The 25,113-nt window shown below is 38.5% G+C and overlaps 1 protein-coding gene across 4 annotated transcripts in view; it reads left to right on the top strand.

The window, feature by feature from the left end:
• Positions 1-25,113, top strand: part of CD82 (CD82 molecule) — an 86,415-nt gene that overhangs the window by 17,248 nt on the left and 44,054 nt on the right. For all 4 annotated transcript variants that reach the window (XM_070760600.1, XM_070760611.1, XM_070760616.1 and 1 more), the window contains one exon: positions 24,888-24,983. In XM_070760600.1, the coding sequence (XP_070616701.1) occupies positions 24,921-24,983 (63 nt within the window). In that variant the 5' untranslated portion in view covers positions 24,888-24,920. The remainder of the gene's footprint in view (positions 1-24,887; positions 24,984-25,113) is intronic.

Genomic DNA, 25,113 nt, shown 5'->3' with positions numbered 1-25,113 from the left:
ATTATTGAATGTAATGTGAAGGAGTTTTATATTATTGAATGTAATGTGAATGTAAAGTTTTATATTATTGAGTGTAATGTGAATATTCTGAACTAGGCCTTTGGAGAGTTAAATAGAACTACACTTTGGACATACTACTGAAGTAAAGATTGCCCGGGAATTAAGACACCATAAATACTATATGTTTCAGTGAATCAGTTGTTCAGACAATGTGGAGCTCAGTTTCATTTCTTTCTCTGTCTGAGCTAGAGAGAGTAAGTGTTGTATTTTTAGTTTTGGGTGAAATTCCAAAAATGATAAGTGCAACCTTCAAGTGTAGGCAGGATTGCGCAGTCTTGGCAGGAAAAGGCTTTCATAGATTCGTTGTGTCAAAAGTAAATTGGATCATTTCTTATCCATGTGTTTATATGTGTGCATGTGTGTATGTACATATAAATGTGTGTATGTATGTAGGGGTATACAGTGATCCCTCGAGTTTCGCGATCTCGATCTTCGCGAAACGCTATATCGCGATTTTAAAAAAAATATTAATTAAAAAAAACCCCACTTCCGGGTTTGGCTTCGGGTTGGGCGGCTGTTTTAAAAGGTAGCAGCCGGCCTGGGGGGCTTCCCAGCACCCCCCCGAACCCCCAACCTGGGTCTTCCCGGCCGCCCACGCAAAGGGGAAACCCCGGCTCCTCGCTGATGCCTGCTGCTCGCCCGCCCGCCAGCAAGAGGGGGAAGACCCAGGGAAGGTTCCTTCGGCCGCCCAGCAGCTGATCTGCTCGGTAGCGCAGCAGCAGCGAGGAGCCGAATCGGGGTTTCCCCTTTGCGTGGGCGGCGGGGAACGCAAACTCCACCATCTACGCATGCGCGGCCATAGAAAAAAAAGGGCGCACATGCGCAGATGGTGTTTTTACTTCCGCAACCCTACATCGCGAAAAATCGATTATCGCGAGGGGTCTTGGAACGGAACCCTCGCGATAATAGAGGGATCACTGTACACACATTAAGGCTCCCAGGGAATCTTCCTAGTGGACTGCTGAAGTTGAGAAGCCTGCTGATTTATATTAGTGATCTATAGAAATAAACATGCTGTTTTTACTTGTGGCCTGCGGCCCATCTTTGAGAAGCAAAATATGAAGAGAAACTATCATCTGCTTTTGCTCATTGTCACAACATCAAAGATGTCTTGTACCTAGATTGCACCTAATTTGTTTATGTTTAGCTCTATGTGGTTATTCTTCTTCCAAACCTCTTCCCTTCTGTAACCATGAAATATGGTTTCTTATTGATCAGCCAAAATATTTTGTGCAACATCCAACAGGCTTAAATAATAATTTAAAAAGTATTAACTGTAGTTAATACTCGGAGAGGGGCGGCATACAAATCTAATAAATTATTATTATTATTATTATTATTATTATTATTAAGTTACCTTGTTTAAATTAAAGTAATTGCAAGGAATTCTAAATGGTGCTTCTGTCTGGAACAGAATAATTTGTTACCATGTGGTCAAGAAAGGTAGACCATATAAACAAGTTGAGTGCTCATTTAAGTAGTATTAAGTAATTATTAATTAAATTATTAAATAGTATTAAGCTGAACACTTTTTAAATTTAGTATTATTTCTAAAATAAAATTGATTTCGAGAAGAAAATAGCTTTAGACATCATATCTCATCTTTTGAAATCTCCTTTAACTTGTTTGGTACAGATTTATGCTAATTGATAATGTAACTTTTTAAAAATTAACCTTTGTAACTCTATATCCTGTGCTGATGAGGAGACTAGTTTATTTTGCCATCTAATCCAAAATAGTAAAATAAACTATTTTAAGAAAATATAAGCTATATTCTAGTGATATTATTTTTCTTTGTTTAGACTGTTTCTAGGTCTAAACAAATCACTTTAACTTCTCAAAATTATTGAAAATATATTAAATCATATGGAACTGAACTACTCTATTTTTTAAAACAACAAATCATTTGTAAAAGCTTGATGATGCAGATTTACTGTTAGTGCCACTTTCTCTATTTTTTAGCTTATTTTGATGCCTCTTCTAGAAGAAGTTGGGTTGACAGCCATCAGGGTTGGATTAGATGATGTATTCATGAATAATCATCTGTATAAATAAAATCTTTCAACTCCAAGTAACATTAAGACTTGCAGTAAATTAACAAGTTTCTTCTTTTATAATTATATCCCTCCCCCATGAAATGTTACATATCTTCTTGTTAATAATAGAATTGAATTGTGAACCTCCCACCATTTTACTGCCAACTCCTTGGGTAACAGTTCTTGAAAGAAGGCCAACAGTTACCTGTTTGATTTGAGAAAGTGGTTCTACTACTTCACTCTTCTTACAGCCTACACTGTTGCTTTGTTAACACTACAGGAGACAGCTTTATCATCAGATATGTAGAAGCTAGCCATGACTCAAGATCAGTCACCTAACCTGAATCTATTATTTCAGTAGTGCTGCTGGAAAGACAGTGTTCAGCAGATTGAATGTGCATGCCCAAGAAGCCCCCCGGCTGTTTTAAAAGGTGACAGCCGGGCAGGAGGGCTTCTCGGCGGCCTCCCGAAAGCTGAACCCGGAAGTTCGGGTTTGACGTTCGGGTTTAGGAGGACGCTGAGAAGCCCCCCGGCTGTTTCAAAAAGTGACAGCTGGGTGGCGGGGCTTCTCGGCAGCGGCGGGTTCGTAAGAAGGAAAAAGTTCGTAAGAAGAGGCAAAAAATTTCTAAACCCCGGGTTCGTATCTTGGGTTGTTCATAAGATGAGGGGTTCGTATCATGAGGTACCACTGTATTTTCCTGAGAACTGAGAAAATTGTGCCTCAACCTAGTCCCATAATAACCAACACTTCTGAGGCAGAAGAATTGGAATTTCAGGTTCATTTGAAATAATTCAGGTTTCATCTTTTGTAGTGATTTCTCTTAGGCTCACAACTAGGAACTCACCAAGTATGAGTACCTATGGAGTATATTGTATTTTTAGATTGAATTTATTTTTTAAAATCTTTCAAAATAGTGCCCATAGTTATTCTCCCTCCAGCAACTAAGAATTGTGCCACACAGAATTGCCTTTGGATAGCTATATAAATTTCATAAAATTATAATTAAGGCTATAAACATAACCTTTTTCTGATTAAGAGCTACATTTGTTCTTTGAGTAATATGCTAGGGGTCATTCTCTGAAAAGAAGGCCAGGACAGGGGATACATAAATTTAAATGTCATTAAATGAATCTAGTGAATAGAATTATTTTCCCCTTCTGCCACTTTAAAACTAATAATTTAATTGCAATTTAAAATTTGCTTCCAGTGATTTGAGGAACAGCATGGTGTCTTAGGGACTCAAGTTGTGCTATAGTTGTGCTCTACTGAACTAAAAGGAAGATGCAACACACATATATTGATTAACTGATCTACCTTTAAGATTGTACTATGGAGATTAAGCGTGTTGTTTTATTCCCCAATTGCATCATAGCATCAGAAACAAGATGCCGAGAAGTCTTACTCTAGGGCAAATGCGAAATTACATGTTATGCCATATAAAGTGTGATGTAATTAAACCTTATAAAACATGTGTTCTCTTTGGACTGGTAATAACCTAGTATCAAGAGACTTGAGTTTAACTCAGTAACATAAATGCCCAAAAATGTGTTAACTAGGATTATTTTTTGTTAATAGAGACCAAAGAATATCCAGGGTTAGTAATGCAATATGTATCACTCAGGTTTCATACATAGTTTCTGAAAAATAGTGATACTAAATTGCCCTGCTCTCATTCATAAGATTATTATATTACAGTAATTATTCTGAATCTTCTGGAATATTACTGCAGTAGTTACAATTTTTAGTACTTTTTGTGTAACCTCGTACATTAATCATTCTTTACCTTTTTAGCTTGCACACTTCATGTTTCATGCATCATTGAGTCCCTCCGTGTTTTCCCCAAAACAAGACCCTGTCTTATATTTTTTTAAACCATGAAATAAGTGCTTGGCCTTATTGGCACACACTCAAAAGCCCAATTGGCTTATTAGCAGGGAATGTCTTATTTTGGGGAGAACAGGGTATAACTTAGTCAAAGAAATTTCTGAAGTCCATAGAAAATATTCTGTAACTTTTGAAATTTTTAAAGGGGAATTTTGTATTTAATGTTATTTAGGAATCTATATTTATCTTATTATAAGGATATTGTACACCTGGTGCCTAGGCATTAGAACTGTGTGAAGACTCATTTTGGAGCAATGATTTAAAAGAGATTCACTCTCAGTGCTCGAATCGATGATTTGATTTGAGGTGTTGAATTGAATTAAGTACCTTTGAATTGCTTTGGGGAGCTTTAAACTAATTCAGTGGACTTTCTGATGATGCTGGCATTGGCAACAGCTTCATGTTATAGCTTTCTTTACATTTTTAGCTAAAGCGGAAGAAACACTGACCAATGTGGTGTTTTCTTGAAGTTGTCATAAATAGCAAATCAGAGAGCAGGATCTTAGTATAAAATATTTTTTTTTTACAAAATACCAATTTTCTCTTCGCGTGTGTGTTACGTACATGTCTGTGTGTGTTATCAAATATTGAATAAAAATTGTGCAAGTAAATCTTTAGATTAGCTTGTGTGGGAATGAACTAATCTGTTTTCTTTATATCATAAAACGCTGTGGTGGCGCAGTGGTTAGAATGCAGTATCGCATACTAATTGTGCCAACTGCCAGCTATTTGACCCTGACTGGCTCGACAAAGCCTACCATCCTTCCAAGGTTGGTAAAATGAGGATCCAGATTGTTGGGGGACAATGTGTTGATTCAGTAAACCACTTAGAGAAGGCTGTGAAGAACTATGAAGCGGTATATAAGTCTTAAGTGCTGTTACTATAATAACTGTAACACCCACTTCTCTGAAGGATGATAGTGGCTTTGATGCAACTGCACAATTGGAAGCCCCAACTTTTATTTTGTGGTATTGTGTATGAAAAACATGTAAAAAGAGGCCAAAGATTATCAGGCTATTACAGCTACCGTCTTTGCTTTTTAACACTTCATGGACATGCATGGTAAAGTGAAAGTATATGTATTCTTCATATTGCTTATTTGTTCATTTATAAATTTCCTTGAATTCAGAAGCTATCCATTTCTATCAGACTCTGGGCAGCTTACAACATTAAAAGCAGGAAAACAATGGGATTGAAGATTATGTGCCTCTGGAAGAGAGAAGATACGTTATTTGATATTATTTCACAGGGACTCAACACCACCCTACCTCAAAGTCTAAGAGAACTGCCATGTTCAAGTCTTTCTAAGCATCCTCAGACTTGAGAGCAGTGATGGGCTCCTACGGGAATGGTCAGGAGCGCAGTTCTGGTAGCTCCACCCCAGAACACTGAAAGATGTTGAAACAAAATGCATAAGCTACGGCCACAATGTGGTAGTAAAAATTTTGGTAGCCCATCACAGCTTGAGAGCCATCTAGATATCAGGGTAGGAGGGTGGGATAAGATGGTGTACTATTCAGGGATGGGTTCCGGATTCTGCTATTGCTGATTTGCTCAGGATTGTGCCGCATGGGTGTGCACATGTGCAATAAAAAAATGCTGCAGATGCACAGAAGGAAAAAAAACAAGATGGCAATGCCTAAGGTGCCACAAAGAGAACCAGCTTGCCTGGTTTGCTGCCTGTTCCAGCAGCCCAGGCTGCCATATTACTAACAGTTCTATAGAACCGGTCTGAACCTGTAGGAACCCACCTCTGATGCTATTCCAATGAACAAATACGGCAACGGAAAGGGTGCTAATAGGTGGCATTTTGAGCAAAAGTACCTGGAACATACTCTGCAGGACAAACAGAAGCTATTTGAAGTAGGCAGTCCTTCCTATGAAAGTATGTGTCCTGAACAGGCTACCTAGGTACCTTTTGCATTATAATTGTGGAACTGTATATTTAATACAGGGATATTTAAAAAGAATGAACCAATTTCATGATGCATTGCTTCAGTTTTCAAGCATCGTCATGTAATGAATCAGTGACCATTTGAAAGAGGATTTATCTAAGTTTTGAATGGCTGCCACGGGGCAATGTACAGTATTTGCGTCGTTCTTCCGGCAACATTCAGTTGTTTGTTTACCCTTGGAATGGCTAGTCCTCAGGAAAAGGCATTCTGCATTCTCGAGTTCGCTAAAACAAATTTGGTTGTCAAGGTGCAGCATGCTTTTTGAAGGCGATTTGACATTAACCCGCCCTCTCCTAAGAACATTAGAAGGTGGTTTCTACAATTTCAAGAGAGTAGGTGTCTGTGTAAAGGCAAAAGTCCAGGACAACCACGAGTTTCGGAGAAACAAGTGGCAATAATCTGTCCTTCATTTGAGCGGAATTCTCTTAATGTTGCCCATGCTGCAGGTAGTGCCCACATTGAACACTTGTAAGACAGGAAATAAAAGTTGGTGGTGAGTAGAATACTTGTGACTTGGCTGGAGTTTTGTATTACCTTTCCTTAATAAAATATTGCATCACGGAATCTTCATTCTTTTTGAATAACCCTGTATTTCTGAAATTGCATTGTGACCCAGAATGGCAATAGTGTAAGATCCAGACTGAAGAGAAGTCCCATTAAGCTTGCTATTGTAAAATCCTAATAAAGACATCCCTTCAACGTTGTAAAAATCAATTCAAAGGACTTACCGTTTCTTGGCATTTTTCCCTGTTTAATAATTATCTCCCCAAATTCACTTCATGCAGCATCTAAATACCTGACCGTAGCCGAATAAATAGGTGCTTTATTCATTCTTGCATCATAGGATAATTTTTCCATGTTTGATGAGTGCAGCTTTAAACAAATAAGTATCCCTGGGATTACAGTTCCTAACTACTATTACAGTCATTTGTACACCTTACTGAACGTGCCTTTCTTTTCCAAGCTATATATAGCTAATTCTGGGGCTAGAAGTCCTTCTCTAAGCCTCTTACTCATTGCTGCAGTTTGATTCCAACTTAATAAGCATGCTTTACTGTGGAAAAGAATTTGCTGACTCAATCTCCGGAGAGGGGCGGCATACAAATCCAATAAATAATAATAATAATATTCAATGTATCTGGTTAATTCTTGATAGTCATTCTATGTGCCTGTCATTTTGAAATTATAAATTCTTATACATTTTGAGGCTGTTGATTATGGGGAATAAACATCTCAAAGTACATAACTTGTACAGATATCTCCTTCCAAAACAAAATATTTTCAGCTTTTTTTTTTCATTTAAAGTAGTAATTTTTTAAAAAAGTTGCATAAAAACTATATAAAATCATTTTGAATGTGGCAACTAACATCCACATTATAACTGATGGTTCAAAAACTCCCATCTTATTGTTTCAACAACAACAACAAAGTTTAAAAACAAAATAGCTGCCAGCCTACCATAGAAAGAATGCTTCAAATATCAGTCAACCACTGAAAAATCTCTGACAGTCCGAACTAACAGATGTAGATGCAGGCCTCCATGGTCATGCTTAACTTCTAGGTGAGTTCAATTAGACATGAATGATCTTTCAATGAATAGTTTCATAGCCATTTATGGCTTCCAACATCAGCAATTTATATTGAACTTAAAATCAAGCTCAGGGGTGTCAAACTGGTGTCCTGTAGGCCAGGTGCAGCTCGCTCAGGCCACTCCCAAGCCAGCTCCACCAAGAGGGGAAAACATTGCAATACATCATGTGACAGCAACATGATGCCGTGAGTTTGACACCCATGGCCTAGCTGCAGTGATGGGCTCCTACGGCTACGGTCAGGTACGCAGTACCGGCAGCAAAATTTGAATCTCCATCCAAGAGCACCCAATTTGCACTCAAAGATGTTGAAACAAAATGCATAAGCCACACCCACAGTGTGGTAGTAAAAATGTTGGTAGCCCATCACTGCCTAGCTGGTATTAAATTGGTGTAGTATGGTTTGACCCTAAAAATATCCACATCTGATTCTGTACTTCTCCTTTTAATTAGTTTTGAAGGCAGCCTTACTTAGAGCATGTTAGGCAAACAAATGAATTCTACTTAGTTCTAGCATCACTAGGTGCTCAGGATACATTAACTGTGGAGAATAAGAGATCCTGTAGTTCTTGCCATGGTTTCTTATGGTGTTTTTATGCATTTTGTGCTCTAAGTAGAGGAAAACATTCACCATGTTGATAGGTAGTATAGTTCCAGGCAATAAAATACTTTTGCCAACAGAGAGACAATAGTTTGGAGAATTGGTTTTGAACATACACAGGAAAGCTTTTATAGAAACTTCAGGATGCTTTTAGACTAGGCTTTTATTAGGCAACCACATAATTTTACAGAGGGTCCAAATGAGGCTGCTTTCTATGTAGCTTCCAGGTCTTCCACTTTTATGAGTCTCCTTTAGTGCAAGCTGAATTCCTGTGGATTTCATGAATGTATTCATATTTTTTTTCTTGGCAATAATAGGGAAATGATTTGCCATTAACTTATGTTGGGGATAATTTTTTGAATCCCAGTCTAGCCTATGGCACTGGAATGTTCTGATGGTCTGCTGTTCCTGAGATCCAAATCTGCTTAGTTTGCCAAAATCATCTAAGTACCCAACTGTGTATCTTTTTTATTTCCAAAAAAAACCTCCTTCCAACCTATCAAAGGGCATTTGGAATAAGTGTGCAATGCCGCTTGGTTGTTATTGCTAGTGTTATAAATGCAGAATTTAAGTTTAATCAGATGTGGGGAAATGTGGAAGTTTCCAGCTATTTATCAACTAGAGGTAGTAAATACAACTCTTGATTTGGATACCTACATCAGAGAAGTTTGTACTAGACATGTTTTTGGTTCTCTTATCGCCTCATCCTTAGAGCTCTTTTATTCTCTGGCATTCTTGATGGCATCAATTTACTCAGTGCGAATTGCCAAAAGGCTGAATTAGGAATAAACGCTTAAACATGCTTATTTCTTCTTCCCTCCCAATCTCTTTTATTTTTATGCTGGGTCAATTACATTGAAAGCTTGAGAGCAAGAATGTGCCTTAAAGTCTAAAAAAACCCACCTCCTTGACAATCTTTTTGGTCTAGAAGAGTTATGCAAAATGCCTAAAATATATATTTAATATATTTTATTTTTGCATATTCAGTTGTAGAAGGGTTTTGGTTTTTTACAGCCATTCCAAGTCATCCTTTGCTGGCTCATGGGTCTTTTGTGTTATTCCATCCTTCAGCTACAAGAAACAAATGCATTCCTTTTAGCACATTTTGAAGACCCTGAGAATTCCTTATAAGTTCTCTACCGGCTTGATTTACTGGCTTATATGAATGTAGGAATAATAAAGGGAGCCATAACTTTTGAAATTACAACCCTGACGCCTCTTTAAAAGCCCAGTTTCAAGTTGGAGTTGTGCAAATCTGATTCCGTTCAGGCTTGGTGGGCACGTGATCTCCATGTTACAAATTTAAAGCATAATGCTCTGTACAATTGGAAGAGGCCACCCAGCCTGCTTTTGTTCTTGGTTAGCCCATCTCCAGACGATCTGGACTGAAACACAGCATCACATATGCCTGTCTGGAGCCCTTGGAATCCTTCCCACCCCATCCCACTCCAGTACTCCATATGTACCTCCTTGTATAAATCCAGCCTCCTCTTCAGTTGCCAAATTCCTGTGGTACTTGACACCATATGTATGTTCTTTCCCAGCCCCTCACTTAGCCAGAGCTCCATCTGCTTAGATTCTTCCGGTCAAAGTGATAAATGTTCTTGTGGCTTTTCGACCATGGTGCAACAAATGGTAGAGGAGACTCAAGATCATGTTGAAAAATCAATGTCGGGACTTGGTTATGAAATTCGCCAGTTCTTTAAATAACTAGTGTATTCATGCTGTTCCACTTAGTATATTAGGATCACCCAACTACTCAGTAATAGGCTCCATTCTGTTCCCATTCCCAGTCCAATGAGTATAAAAATCTGCAACATAGTATTGCTAATAAGATTTTCCTTATTTTCTTTGTTTAAACCCCCCCCCCCCCTGAAATTTACCATTTACTATATTTTTCGGAGTATAAGATACACAGGGGTATAAGGCGCACCTAAATTTTAGAGGTGGAAAACAAGGAAAAGTATTCTGAACCAAATGGTGTAGTAATATGTTATTTAATAAAATAGCATATTATTTAATATTTAAATAATTAAATATTATTCTAAAAAATACTTTTTACAAACATGTATACTTTTTACAAACATGTAGATTTTTTTGAAACTTCAAAATTGACAGCTTTAAGACTTGTGGGCTTCAACTCCCAGAATTCCTCCTCCAGTCATGCTAGCTCAGGAATGGGAGTTGAAGTCCACTTGCCAAGCTTGAATACCCTTACACCCCTAATCCCTAACCCAGGGTTCTTCAAACTTGACATCTTTAAGACTTCATCTCCTAGAATTCCTCCTCCAATCATGCTAGATGGGGTAATTAGAAGGCAAAAACAGCCCCATTTTTGTGATAAATAGGCCGTTTTTTTACCAATTTTTTCACAAAAATTAGGTGGGAAAAGGGTCTGGGGAGCCTGCAGACAGCTCTTGGGTGCCTGAGGATGGCAAAAATGTCCCCATTTTGTGAAAAACAGGCCATTTTCCACCTTTTTTCCCACAAAAATGGAGGCATTTTTGCTATTCCCCAGTATCCAAGAGCTTTCTGCAAGCTCCCCAGACCCTTTCCCCACCCCATTTATGCGGAAAAAAAACCCAGGCAAAAAATGGCTTATTACCACAAAAATGGCTGCATTCGTTGTATAAAACGCATCGACATTTCCCTCTTAGGGGTAAAAAAGGTGCATCTTATACTCCAAAAATATGGCAGCTTGCTATAGACTGAACAACTACTTCTGCTCAATGTAACAACATGACATAGCTTTTGCTACTTTAGGCAAAATTGAATACTGATGTCAGAAGTTGGGTTGTTTGAGTTAGGGCAAGGAGATAGGGGAAAATGAGGATGGAGAGCATTATTGGGAGTTGATTAGTGAAAAGTAACACGGAAAAATCAAGGAATCTAGTGCTTGCAGTGTTTTTAAACTTTTGATTAATGGTTGATTTTAACGTCACGTTTCCCTTTAAATCATGCAAGCTGGAAATATTAAAAGTACAAAGATTGCACTTGGATTGATGTTGATATACCCTCCTGTGTCTTTGTCAGCATTTGTGACTTAGTTATTTCGGATATGGGATGTTAAGATTCATGTAAATATTTAACCACATTGAACAGCAAATAGGACTGAGTTTAGTCCTGGCTCAAAAATATTGTGCTTCTAGGTGATTCAATATGGTACCAAGGTGATGGTAACACTACCTATCAATGCAGATATTTACATTTTTAAGAAAAACATCCTCTAAACTTTGGGGCCTGGGACGGTACTGACATTTGATGTACCACTTCAGGGTCACTGGTTGGAAACACTTTATGGACTTTTTTTTTTTGATAAAAGCATTAAAAATCTGAAGTTATGATTTGATAATTAGAAAAGGTAGAATGTAGAAAGAAGGGACTCATGATGTAATCATAAAAGATATATAAAAATATCAGTGCATTTAAATTGATTTAAATTAAGAGACTAGACAGCCGCTTATCTGGGAATGATATAGGTTCTCTTGTTTGAGCAGGGGGTTGGACTAAAAGACCTCCAGGGTCTCCTCTTATTTGTTAATTCTGATTTAAAGAATATATTTTGCTTTTTTCCCTTTTTTCCCCTTTTGTCTTTTATTTCATTTCTTTTCTATTTAATTACCACTTTTCTTTCTTTTTTGTTTAAATATATATTATTTTAACTTTGTAAAAAAAAAAACCTCTTTAAAATAATTAATTCATCAACTTGGAACTTGACAGTGGATAAGTCATGTTTGGATTTTCCAGAGCATTGATAACTGTAAATTGGAGGATTCAATGTGCTATGCGTATTTCAAGGGTGTGAAATAAGCCTTTTAATGTTACAATAGTAGTTAAGGAAATAGGGCAAACAAATTACCTCTTGGGTTTTAGCTTTTGTGCATGGGATTAAATCAGCTCACATAGCCAACCTAATGGTTATAAATTGTGCAGAACATTCTACAGTAGGAAGTGAAAATATAGTCTTCTGACTGGGTTCTGTGTGCCTTTTTTGAGCAAAACCAAAAATTGTTACCATCAGTGAAGCAATTAAACTCTTAAGAATATTTATTCTGGAGGATTAAGTGAAGAATTTATGAATTGTGAATATTAAATTAGAAGGTTTTAAAGGTTAAAGTACAATTGAAACCAGAAACTTTTCTTTTGAAGTTAATGGGTAAGCAACTATAAAAAAAATCATGGGACATTTTTTATAACTGCAGTGAGATTATTACATGTTCAAAAATGAAAAATTTCAACACTAACCACAATGGAGGAATTTTTGTTGAATATGATTAGAGAAGAATTGATATCTACATTTATGCTTGATTGGAAACCCAGTCTTTTTGCATAAAATGGGGGAAAATGTACTTATGGTTTGTGGTTTTGATGATTAGAAAAAAACTGGAAAGTAGGGGGAAAAAGTGACTTTTCTTTTGTAATCACACACTGAAAGATATATTTGCTGGAAAAGAAATTGGAAGCACTTTTCGTTGTTTTCTTTACTTCTCTCTGTACCTTTTTCTTTGTTTTTTCTTATTCCCTCCATTCTTCATTTTTTTCCTTACTTTACTTTTTCTTAGTTTAGGTTAGTTTTTATGTTCTTTGAAGAATTATGAATAACAATTCTTATTCAAAAATCCCTCCTCCCTATTAGGATAATCTGAAGAATCTGAGTGAAATGTACCATTCTATTTTAATTTAGGGATGTTTCAGCTGTGCATTCCCAGGGAACTACAAAACATCTTTCTATGTTTTGTAACTGTGTGTCTGATTTCCCCTGCCCTTGCCTTGGTCTGGATAACTTCCACCATTCCCCAGCTTTGTATACTGTAATTATGTCAGCATTACTTTGTTATAATTCAGTAGGCAATTACAATGGATTGATGAACTGAAAAATAATGGTCTTATCCCTGTAAGATTTTTCATATTGACTATTTCTATGTAGCTTACATAGTTTAACCCATAGGAAGAAACCTTTTGCTTTTTACATGCAATAAATCCATTCCATAATTGAGATTTGATGCTCAAGATCTTTGTCTGAGCCCTTCCTTAGTTGAATCAAACCACAGTATGAAGTATCTTCCATCTGAATTCTGGTGTTTTAGTCATATGCCATCCAGCCCATGCCTGAGGCAACCTTAAGTGATCCTTAGCTATATCTCTGTTAATAGCAATAGCACTTATAGTGCTCCACAATGCTTTACAGCACTGTCTGAGTGGTTTAGAGTCAGCATATTGCCCCTAACAATCTGGGTCTTCATTTTACTGACCTTGGAAGGATGGAAGTGAAAATACAGGTTTTCTGCCTTGGTTATGTGTGTTCTTTGAACAAAACAAATTGTTACCATCAGCAAAACAATTAAACTCTCTGAGAATATTCTGGATAATTAAAGGAAGAAAATCCCAACATGACTTGTCCATCAAGTTTCAGTTGATTAATTAATTTTTATTAAAAAAAAGTTTTTCACGAAGGAAAAAAAAACAATACTGGCAAGGATCGAACTGAGTCAACCTTGAGCCGGTGAGAATCGAACTGCCGAACTACTGGCAGTCAGCAGAAGTAGCCTGCAGTACTCTTTCTAACCATTGTGCCACCACGGTGTTAAGATAATGCTTCCTCTTCTCACACATTTTTTTTACAGTGGTTGCAATCTGACATGCTTTGACTGATTCATCATTGGCATAGTAAGATGAAGCCCCAATGGGTAGGAATGGCTCAGATTCTATTAACTACTTAGTCTGATGATGGCATATCCATTCCATTCTGAGCCCTGTCCTCAAGGGCTGTTTTGTTTTGCAGAGGATTAAAAATTAGTTCTTTCAAATTGGGTTTTCTGTAAAACAACTATGCAATGATACAGGAGGGAAACTTTTCCCCACCAATTTAGTGCTGTTGAGAAAGTAGCCCACTTAACAGATGACACACCTAGGAAAAGAGCTGTACATTGGGGCAACCTCAGTACATAGTGCAAAAGGGCTTAACCCATGTTTAAAAATAGACTGACGGGCTTCCCGTGGGTTGTATAACGCAGTTGGTGACTCTTTCCTGAAGAATCATTCACTGTTCCTCCTTGACTGTCAGCAGCTCAGTGCAACAAATTGTTCAGCTGACAGTGTCATAGGGCAGAGAGGTTGCACAATGCAATGGGAAAAATCTTTTGTTGTTGTTGTGGTTTTGCTGCATTACCCTGTTTGATATTGTAATGCAGTGGAAAACTCTTTAATATTATGTCCAGTGTAGGGTTTCTCGTCTCCGGTGCTCCTGCTGCAATCCCAGAGACAGCGTGTATGCATCCAACGAGCAGGTGCTACACGTCAACGTGAGATTTGCTTCGGCGCATGCACTGGAAGCAAAATCTCGCACGAGGACGCTCGCGGAAGTAAAGCAAATGCCAAAAATCGGAGAAATCTCATGCGTGCAAGGGTCCTTGCATGAGATTTTGCTTCCAGCGCATGCACAGAAGTTGAATCTCCCGTGGGTGCATGCGTGCATGCGTTGGGGACATGGAGATGCATGCGTATCTGTATTTCCACTACCAAACTATAGTGTGGCCTCTACCAGGTGCAACCCATTACTAATTGTGTCCACATTCCTTCTATTTGTTCCTTCAACTTCTTTTCCCACTCTCCCAGTTGGGGGATCAGCTAATAGGACTGGGAAAGGCGGTAAGAATTTACTTGGAAATCCTCAAGATCAGAAGTTTTGGGGCTTTGCAAAAACTGCCCTATTCTTCTTTGTTGGCCTTTTCAGCCGTGGGAACCAAGATTTCCTGCTTTAGTTAAATCTGCTGGTCTATTCAGCTTCCTAAGATTGCTTCAGTCTCAAACCAAGTTAAAAAGACTGGTTGGAAATTCATTTGTTTGTTGGCTTTTCCTATTCTTTAACTTGGTTGTTTTTTGTAAACAGCTGGTACTATTTTATTGAAGAGGGGAAGCCAAGAAAAAATACACAAGTTTCTTTTATCGATTCATCCAAACATCACAATTTGGTCCTTCCTGTTGCAAGATAAGAATCAGTAGGGGGAGAGGGGCAGCAAATTGTCTGCCAATATAATTATAAGATTGGTGCATAGCACTTTAAATATACCCTGGGCAAGAACTCTATTTTGGCTTTCCTGTCTTAAATAGAATATGCGGAGGATTCAAGGTTTTGCCTGCCTGCCTACCTATCTGCCTGTCTATCTGTCCGTCTGTCTATAGCTGTCTAATAATTGTTATGAAGGATATTAACTATACTAAAGGATATTAATTATACTAAAACTCTATTTTAGCTTTTCTGTCTTCTGCTGAGGATCCAAGGCTTTGCCTGCCTGCCTGCCTGCCTGCCTGTCTGCCTGTCTGCCTGTCTGTCTGTCTAATAATTGACATTAGGGAGTTTCCAAGAGGTTACATATCTAGGAGAGGATGGATGGCAGTGGAAATATGTATTCTGGGTGTGGAAAGATTCCAGTTCAGGGCAGGAACAGGATAACTCAAGTTTGCATTTTTACAATGTTTAAATAAAATTTCTTGATCGAGACATGGTTGTTCTTGCAAAGAGAAAATAATCTATCAACTTTCCATTTAGTGCAATCCAGATTCACAGTTAATTTAGCAGCTCACAGGAATGAGAGTGTGTGAAAAGGTGTGTGAGTGAGACTTAAGAATTAACATTTTCTAAAGGGAAAGAAAAGTAGACAAATAACATTATACAGCAACATTTTCCACTTGTAACGCTGTCCGTGGGAATAAAATTAGTTATGAAGAATGATAAGTATTGTTCTTTCCCAATCTTTCTTTGTCAACTATTTTTGCTTTTTTTGGTTGGATGACTCTTGCCTGAACAACTTCATGCAAAAAACCTAGTTCTCCATATTTACTTCCCATATGTAAAACTAGTTCTTCCCCTTGATTTTCTGTTCAGCTTGCTTTGTACAATTTATACTGGGGGGATTTACTTTGGCATAAAAGTGTGCGGGGTTTTTTTTTGGGGGGGGGGGGGTTATTCTATAAATTTATTTATTTATTTTATTTATTTATTAGATTTGTATGCCGCCCCTCTCCGTAGACTCGGGGCGGCTCACAACAGTGAATATTAAAAATATTACCAGATTTATGCTGTAGATCAAGGATTCCCCATCCTTTTTGGTTCAGTGGCCTGGTGATTATGGCAGCTTTGGTGATTTCAGCATTGTGGGAGGAGGGAATGGTTTCATGCATGAAACCTAAGCCTGTGCGTCCCAAAATGACACTGTGCATGCTCATCCACCACTTTGATGGCCCAATTCCCACCAGGCTAGAGCCTGGTAGCAATCCACAGCCCAAAGTGTTTACAGATTATAGATTATTAAGAATTAAGATATGTTTCTGCAGTGCTATGAATATCATCCTTTAGTGCCAATGGAATTTTTAAATTTCATTTTATTGTAAATGAAGATTATGCTTCTAACTGAAGCTATTATATTTGTAGGGCAGGGGAAAAAGTCCTTATGCTATGATAGATCTCTTAGCTTTTTTTGTAATAAATTCCTTAGCTTTTAAAAAAAATGTATCCACGTGCTTTTTGGGGGAATTATTTACCCTAATTTGGGGAGAAGCCATTAAGAGGGCATTAATTTTATAAAGGCATTTATGTGAACCCCCCTCCATACTTTAATTATGACATTCTGAAAGCTATTCTACATGCAGCTGAACATCTCAAGTTTACCCACTTCAGGTGCTACCCAGGAGTGGGTTCTAAATTCTGTTGTTAGCATGCGCAGAAATGTCCTGGGTGGGTAGGCAGAGCTTCTCGCTTCTACAGGTTCACCGAACCGGGAACAACCCACCGCTGATGCTACTGAAGAACACATGGGGAAGTCATTATAAGAAACAATAGGAGGAATAATCCAGATATAGGGAATTGTATAGGGCAGTGATGGTGAATCTTTTATTCCTTAGGTGCCGAAAGAGCGTGAGTGTGCGTTATCATGCATGCCCGAGTGCTCATACCCATAAGCCGCCCTGAGTCCTCAGAGAAGGGCAGTATACAAATCCAATTAATTAATTAATTAAATAATTCAATGCCTGGGGAGGGCAAAAACAGCTTCCACCACCCACTGGAGGCTCTCTGGAGGCTGGAAACAGCCTGTTTCCCAACTTCCGGTGGGCCCATTAGGCTCACCCTCCCCAAGCTCCAAAGGCTTCCCTGGAGCTGGAGGAAGATAAAAATGCCTTCCCCCATCTCCCAGAGGCTCTCTGGGAGCAAAAAACACCCTCCCAGAGCCTTTGTGCAAGCCAAAAAATCAGCTGGCCAGTGCATGCTGGAGTTGAGCTAGGACAATGGCTTGGGTGTCAGCAGATATGGCTTCACGTGCCGCCTGTGGCACCCATGCCATAGGTTCACCATCACTGATACAGGGCTATAGTTGAGTATAAATAAAGTCATGATCTTTAGAAAAATCTCAACACAGTGCATACAAGAGTAGTACTGCCAATAAAAGGTTGCAAATAATAAAATTAAGAAAAATGAATAGAAAGTCTCTAGTTTGTTTCAGAAATAGATTGGAAATTGTTAAATGTCTATGGAGATTCTTAGTCATCCAGGTCATGGCTATCACAAAGACGCTCTTGACTCTTTAAAAAACACCTTTGGGACATTGGAAACTATTCTTTCTGTAAAAAAGTTTCTGCAAAATATTAATTGAAAGAGTACCTAAATTCTACACCTATATTCTTATTTCTGCCTGTAAACAGCTGAACTTAAATATACATTCAAATTTGTGATGTTTAACTCTGTCCCTTGTATAGATTGTGTCAGCTTCTATTCTTTCAGGGATTCGGTGATGAATACAGGTTGACCAGGTGCCTAACTTTTTGCATACAGTTCTGCAAAATTCTTTTTTCTTCACAAAAGAATGGCTTGAAGGACCTGGGTTTCAGAATAGCAGATATGCTCTCTGTAAGTTCCTCAAGGTGGCACGCTGTTGCAAGCATTATGCCATCAGCATTTAGAACCTGACTTAAACCCAGTTAATTCAAACCAAAAATCTCTCCAACTTCAAAAATATTATTATTGTTGTTGTTGTTGTTGTTGTTGTTCTGTCGGGCTCTCTGGTAACCTTCTCCCAAAAATTCACAGGTACAAATTTCAGACACACACACATTCAAAATTCAAAACAATGTTCTTTATAATGAAAAGTCACTTAAACTAAGCCCTCTTTTGGTATAGCAAAGAGCACTTGTCTCCAAACAAACTGGTAATTTGTACAAGTCCCTTATCAGTTCTGTGATACTTAGCTTGCAGCTGTGAGGTAATTCACAGTCCTTCCTCTTTCACAAAGTGAAATACACTTTGCTCTGGTTTAGTTTCAAAGCGGGAAAAATCAGCACAAAAAAAGGTCAAAGTCAGTTAAGCAGTCACTAAACACAAGGATCAGATAATCCTCCACAATGGCCAAACCCACAGGCTGCTATTTATAGCAGCCTCACTAATTACCACATCCCCACCCAACCACAGGTGGCCTCATTTTCTTTGATAATAATCTCTTAGTTGTTGTTGCCTATGCATCCCTCTCTGCATGCGTGGCTGTATCATTAACTCTTGTTCTGAATCCAAGGAGGAGCTAGATAATTGATCTCCTTCTGAGCTGTCTGCCACACTCTCCTCCTCCCTGTCACTCATGTCTTCTTGGTCAGAGGAGCCTTCATCAGCAGATTCCACCTGGGGGGGGCAAAACAGGCCTGCAGCATGTGGATGTCTCCCCCACATCCACAGTCCTTGGGGCAGGAGCTGGGCCAGAGCTAACCACAACAATTATTAATTAAATTTATATGCCACCTTTCTCCGAAGACTTGGGGTGGCATATAATTCATGAATGTTTGACGCAATTCATTTTTGTAACTGATTTAACAGCTAGGTTTCATTGGTAGATGATGAAACATTTCTGATGAGGTGTACTTTTAATTATAAAATGGTGATGTACTCGAACTGTGTAAACCCATTGTCTTCAGATATTTCATTTGGATTGTATTTGACAAGACTAATCTGATTGGTAGCTACAAACTTCCTGGCTGATTGGCCCCAGGGGTAGGTTGACTTCTGTTAGTAAACAAGGAGGCTATTAATTCTGCCACTGCTTATTAGTTTGCTGCAGGTACTCTATAAGGAAAGTATATAGAATGCTTATTCAAAAGATCATCATACTTACTCATTTAGTTGTCTTTCTTCCCTAACTTAAAAAAAATAGCTTGATTAAAGAGCTTGGAGATAAAGCTATGATTATAAATCTTGTTTTTGGAGCCTCAAGCTAACTAGCAGAGCCAGGTTTTTAGGCTCTTACGAAAGGCCAGGAGAGTTGACTTACTGTATATGTAATTACAGAAACAAGAGAAATGCCATGAGCACAATGGATAAGGACAGCACAAGCTCAGACGATCCTTTCATGTAGTAATTTCTTCTTGAGTGTACCTAACATATGCACATACTATAGAAAATATTGTGTGCTGGTGGAGTTCCAGATAGCTGTTTCATTTTCCCACTGGCCCAGCTGAATAGCGTTCCTAAGGGATTACCGGGACAAGCAGACTTGAAAATTAGAACAACAAAAATGAGTTTTCATTAACACAAGGAACAATCTTTCTGAGTGGAAAAGGAATGTGTGTATTTATGTGTGCACACATATAAGAGTAATTAAAGGGTTCCAAAATTTAATTGGCAAGAGATGGTATTTCCCTTCTTGACTGGAATCCAGTTTTCACAGTAAAGGATGTAATTATAAGAAATGTGATTCTCCTATCATAAAAATAATTACTTTGAGAACGGTAATGCCTTTGTGCAGGGGTTTCTCTGCTTAGGTTTTTTTTCCAACTATAGCTTTTGTGAATGTCTTATTTCTGCATGTAAACATATGCTGAATGAAGGCAAACATTCCAGGATAATGTTGCAGGAATGGTCCCGCTGGATCCTGCAGTATACTGTACCTCTCATATGGGAGGGAATATTTGTATGTGTGTACACATCTATGTTTATACCTATACATAGAAACATAGAAGACTGACGGCAGAAAAAGACCTCATGGTCCATCTAGTCTGCCCTTATACTATTTCCTGTATTTTATCTTACAATGGATATATGTTTATCCCAGGCATGTTTAAATTCAGTTACTGTGGATTTACCAACCACGTCTGCTGGAAGTTTGTTCCAAGGATCTACTACTCTTTCAGTAAAATAATATTTTCTCATGTTGCCTTTGATCTTTCCCCCAACTAACTTCAGATTGTGCCCCCTTGTTCTTGTGTTCATATGCACACACACACACACACACACACACAAAATCATATATATGCGGTGGCTCAGTGGTTAAGATGCTGACTTTGCCGATCAGAAAGGTTGGCAGTTTGGCGGTTCAAATCCCTAGCACCGCATAGTACATTACTTTTCCCAGCTTCTGCCAACTAGCAGTTTGAAAGCATGTAGAAATGCATGTAGAAAAATAGAGACCACCTTGGTGGGAAGGTAACAGCGTCCCATGCACTTTCACTATTTAGTCATGCCGGCCACATAACCACAGAGACGTCATCAGACAGTGCTGGTTCTTTGACATAGAAACGGAGGTGAGCACTGCCCCCTAGAGTCGGGAATGACTAGCATGTATGTGTGAGGGGAACCTTTACTTTTGTATGTATGTATATGTATGTATCTATATATGTATGTGTGTATATACACTGCTCAAAAAAATAAAGGGAACACTCAACACATCCTAGATCTGAATGAATGAAATATTCTCATTGAATACTTTGTTCCGTACAAAGTTGAATGTGTTGACAACAAAATGAAATTGATTGTCAATCAGTGTTGCTTCCTAAGTGGGCAGTTTGATTTCACAGAAGTTTGATTTACATGGAGTTATATTGTGTTGTTTAAGTGTTCCCCCTTTTTTTTTTGAGCAGTGTATATATTGTTCATTGGTAGATTGGTAATATCACTGATTATAGGTGAAAAACAGCAAGCTATCCAGTCCTAGTGCTGCTGTTGTCCTGTCTCTTTAAACCTTTCCCCAGTTAGCAGAATAATGTGCTGGGCTGAGAGAATATGGTGTGAGTGTGAGTGTGAGAGAGGCGAGGCAGGGAGGTGTGTGTTTGTGTGTGGAAGTAAAGGAGTCTGAAGCAGCTAGAAAGAGAGATTATTTTCTCTAGAAAAACTCACAAGGAGTAGGAATAATAGGACTCATGAGAAGTACAGTGATACCTCATCTTACAAACGCCTTGTCATACAAACTTTTCTAGATATAAACCCAGGGTTTAAGATTTTTTTGCCTCTTCTTACAAACTATTTTCACCTTACAAACCTACTGCCGCCACTGGGATGCCCCGCCTCCAGACTTCCATTGCCAGCGAAGCACCCATTTTTGCACTGCTGGGATTCCCCTGAGGCTCCCCTCCATGGGAAACCCCATCTCCGGACTTCCGTGTTTTTGTGAGGCTGCAGGGGAATCCCAGCAGGGGAATCCCAGTAGCGCAAAAATGGGTGCTTCGCTGGCAACAGAAGTCCAGAGGTGGGGTTTCCCAGTGAGGGGAGCCTCAGTGAAATCGCAGCATCGCAAAAACACAGAGGTCCGGAGGTGGGGTTTTGAGAATTTCAGTGTTTTTGCGATGCTCCCTTCGCTGGGAAACCCCACCTCCGGACTTCCGTTGCCAGCAAAGTGCTCATTTTTGTGATGCTGGGATTCCCCAGAAAGTCCGGAGGTGGGGTTTCCCATGGAGGGGAACCTCAGGAGAATCCCACCAGCAAAAAAACAGGCGCTTCGGATGGCAAAAGGGGTGAATTTTGGGCTTGCACGCATTAATCGCTTTTCCATTGATTCCTATGGAAAACATTGTTTCATCTTACAAACTTTTCACCTTAAGAACCTCATCCCAGCACCAATTAAGTTTGTAAGACAAGGTATCACTGTAATTGGACTATTAAGAGTAGAAGTAGGAAAGAGTGGAATAAAGGTAAGTAGTGAATATAACTTTGAATGCTTGTTTGTGTGTGTTATCCAGGGACCTCTGCTGTTGTTGGCTCTTTTGAGTATGGAGCTCAATAAATTGAATATAGTTAAAAGAATCTATGACATTCTGGTGATACAGATCTGTGATTTTTTTTCAATAACTTAGGGATAAAGATAATATGGTTTGTTAAAGAGATATGAGGATTTAATTATGTTTAGGGAAGTTTCATATTCTAGCTGAGTTGAGTTTGGTCTATGGACAGATGCTGATATTAATTTTTGTGCATAAAGTCCAAAGTTGATCTTTTGTACTTGTAATATTATGCATATTGCAGGACACGATAGCTTGGCATTAACATATGAAACAGGAATTTGGACTAATAAGGCAGCACTAATTCAGTTTGTGGTAGCTTTGTCTGATGGATTTCCCTGGCATTCAGGAGGAGCTATTCAGCAGAGGCTTTTGAATTTTTTTTTCTTTGAAAAACACTGAAAATTTCCTCATGCTCTTCTCTTTCTTTCCCACAGTGTCTTTTTACATTTCTTTCAGTGGGCTATTTGGAAGGTGAGGCAGTGGAACAGCAAAACATGCTCTGTGTTTGGTCTTATTGATTGATGTATGCTTTTCTAAAAAGAAGCCTAGCTGGGATTATAATACAAAATTGGAATGAATACCTTGTGAATTTGCATCTACAGGAAAAACATCTCTTTTCTGATAAAGACCAAATGAACAAGATGTGCATGATAGTGTGAACTCCAAGTATTACCATATTTTTTGGAGTATAAAACGCACCGGAGTATAAGACACACCTTAGTTTTTCGGGAAGGAAAAAGGGAAAAAATCGGCTTACCAGATATTCATCTGGATAGCATCCTTAGTCTGGTCAGATTCAGCACATTATTTTATCGCCTGGTTAGGGCTTTAAAAAACCTTATTTGGAGAGAGTAACAACGAAAGAGCTTGCAAGCCAGAAAGATCTGGGGAAATCATTAGCAGCTGATTAGGGGCTGGAAAGAAACATTAAGAGCATGTAAAGCAATGAAAAAAACCCTTCAAAGATTTAGGGCTTGAAAAACATTATTTGCAAAGAGTAACAATGTAAGAGCTGGGAACATTGTTAGCACCTGTTTACGGCTGGAAAGAAACTTATTAGGAGCAAGTTAGAGCAATGAAAAACCCCCTGCAAAGACTTAGGGCTTGGGAAACATTCTTTGCAGAAAATAACAATGAAAGAACCTACAAGGTAAGAAATGGGAAGATTGTTACCACCTAGTTAGGGCTGGAAAAAAATGGGGGGGGGGAGCTACATTCAGAGCATAAGACACACCTGAATTTTAACCCTCTTTTTAGGAAGGAAAAGGGTGCGTCTTATACTCTGAAAAATACAGAAGTTAAATATATCCAGAAATCCTACATTTAGTGTTGTCCTAAGCAAAATAACTATCTTCTATGGAAAATCATTTTGATGCCCAATCTTGCACCCTCCAGATGTGTTGGAACTTCTATTCCCAGAATTCCAACCTGTTGTTCCTGCTGGTTAGAAACTCTGCGAGTTTAGGGTTTTTGCTGAAGGGTGTCCACTTGGAAGAGCATTCTTCAATGTGCATTTGCAAACCTCACTTGAATTTTTGCCCAAGCGGTATCTTGAGTGGATGCCCAGCTCCCAACCAAATTCTGCTTGTATAAATAGCAGTTATACTTACAATACTAAAATACATGGAACAATTACTTTTCTTTTTTCTTTTTGCAATGCGCATATAATTTAAACTTAAGAAAATGTTTCCTAAGTTGTCTTCTTCCCCTTATTTATCTTGGAAAAAAGAAGAGCTGTTTCTGAAATGCTTAAGACAGAAAACACCAATTTTAGAAAATCAGGCTGAGCGTACCCTACAGCATCTTATCTGCATTCATGCTTCACTCAGCTATTCTCAGTAATGTGTTTCCGTTTGTTTATCCTGTGTAAATATTTTCCTCCTTAATTTGGAATATAATACATAGTATGTAATGTGGCATATAAGATAATGTGTAAGATAATACAATGCTAGTGCCTGGGGAGAAAGATGTTCCAATTCCATTCTGATCTTGGTATTGACCTAAATAACCTAACAGGATTAAAAGCAGGTTTTAGACTGGAGCAGAATATCTGGCTTTATTCCACTATCCTTGCTGAATTGTTATCTCACATAAGGAAGCTCTGAGCAGATCTGCTGAAGGTTGAAGGGCTAGCTGCTCTTAAGACTGTCATGTTTTATTTCCTGTTGCATTGTTGTGGAAGGTCATTAAGGATGTTGTCAAATTCTAGTTGCTCAATACTGGTCATGAGAATTGCCAGCTGATTTCCTATTTTAACAGTTATAGAAAAGGTAAGTTTTGGGTGAGTCATAGAAAGTGAAAGTTGCTGATGATTGACTAGGTGAGAGAAAAACACATTGTCTCTATTCAGCATTGGTCTCTTAACTTTGAAATATCAGCACAAACCAAGGCGTATTGCACAGCTGTTTCATTTCTTTTTGTCTTCCTTCCTTCCTTCCTTCCTTCCTTCCTTCCTTCCTTCCTTCCTTCCTTCCTTCCTTCCTCCTTCCCTCCCTCCCTCCCTCCCTTCCTTTGAATAGCAGAAATGTAATAACATTTCCTTTTAACAGATCAAAACTATATACCTTTATCCAACACTAAGATAACCGTCTATTGGGAAACAAATACCAAAAAGAAAGACAATGTGAATCCTATGTTGGGCTAGCTGGCGTATCAGATATGCAGTAGGGGAGGGTAAGAAGAACAGAATAGTATCAAAGATGGCTACTCATCTAGTTCTTTCTATTTCCTAGGTCTGAAGAAGAAGAAGAAGAAGAAGTATAAAGATGGCATCAGGCTGCCTGAAAGTCACAAAATATTTTCTTTTCCTCTTCAACCTCCTTTTCTTTGTAAGTATTTGCAGACAGAATGTGAATACGCTGCTTTCAAATTTTAGCACAGAGAGAATTTATACCAATAGAAGTGAATCACTGGTCCTCCAGATGTTGCTGAAATGGCCCTAGCTCATTCCTCACCATT

Source organism: Erythrolamprus reginae, chromosome 1 (assembly GCF_031021105.1).
Source record: "Erythrolamprus reginae isolate rEryReg1 chromosome 1, rEryReg1.hap1, whole genome shotgun sequence".
Classification (NCBI taxonomy): domain Eukaryota; kingdom Metazoa; phylum Chordata; class Lepidosauria; order Squamata; family Dipsadidae; genus Erythrolamprus; species Erythrolamprus reginae.
This window is presented reverse-complemented; position numbering and strand designations above follow the sequence as displayed.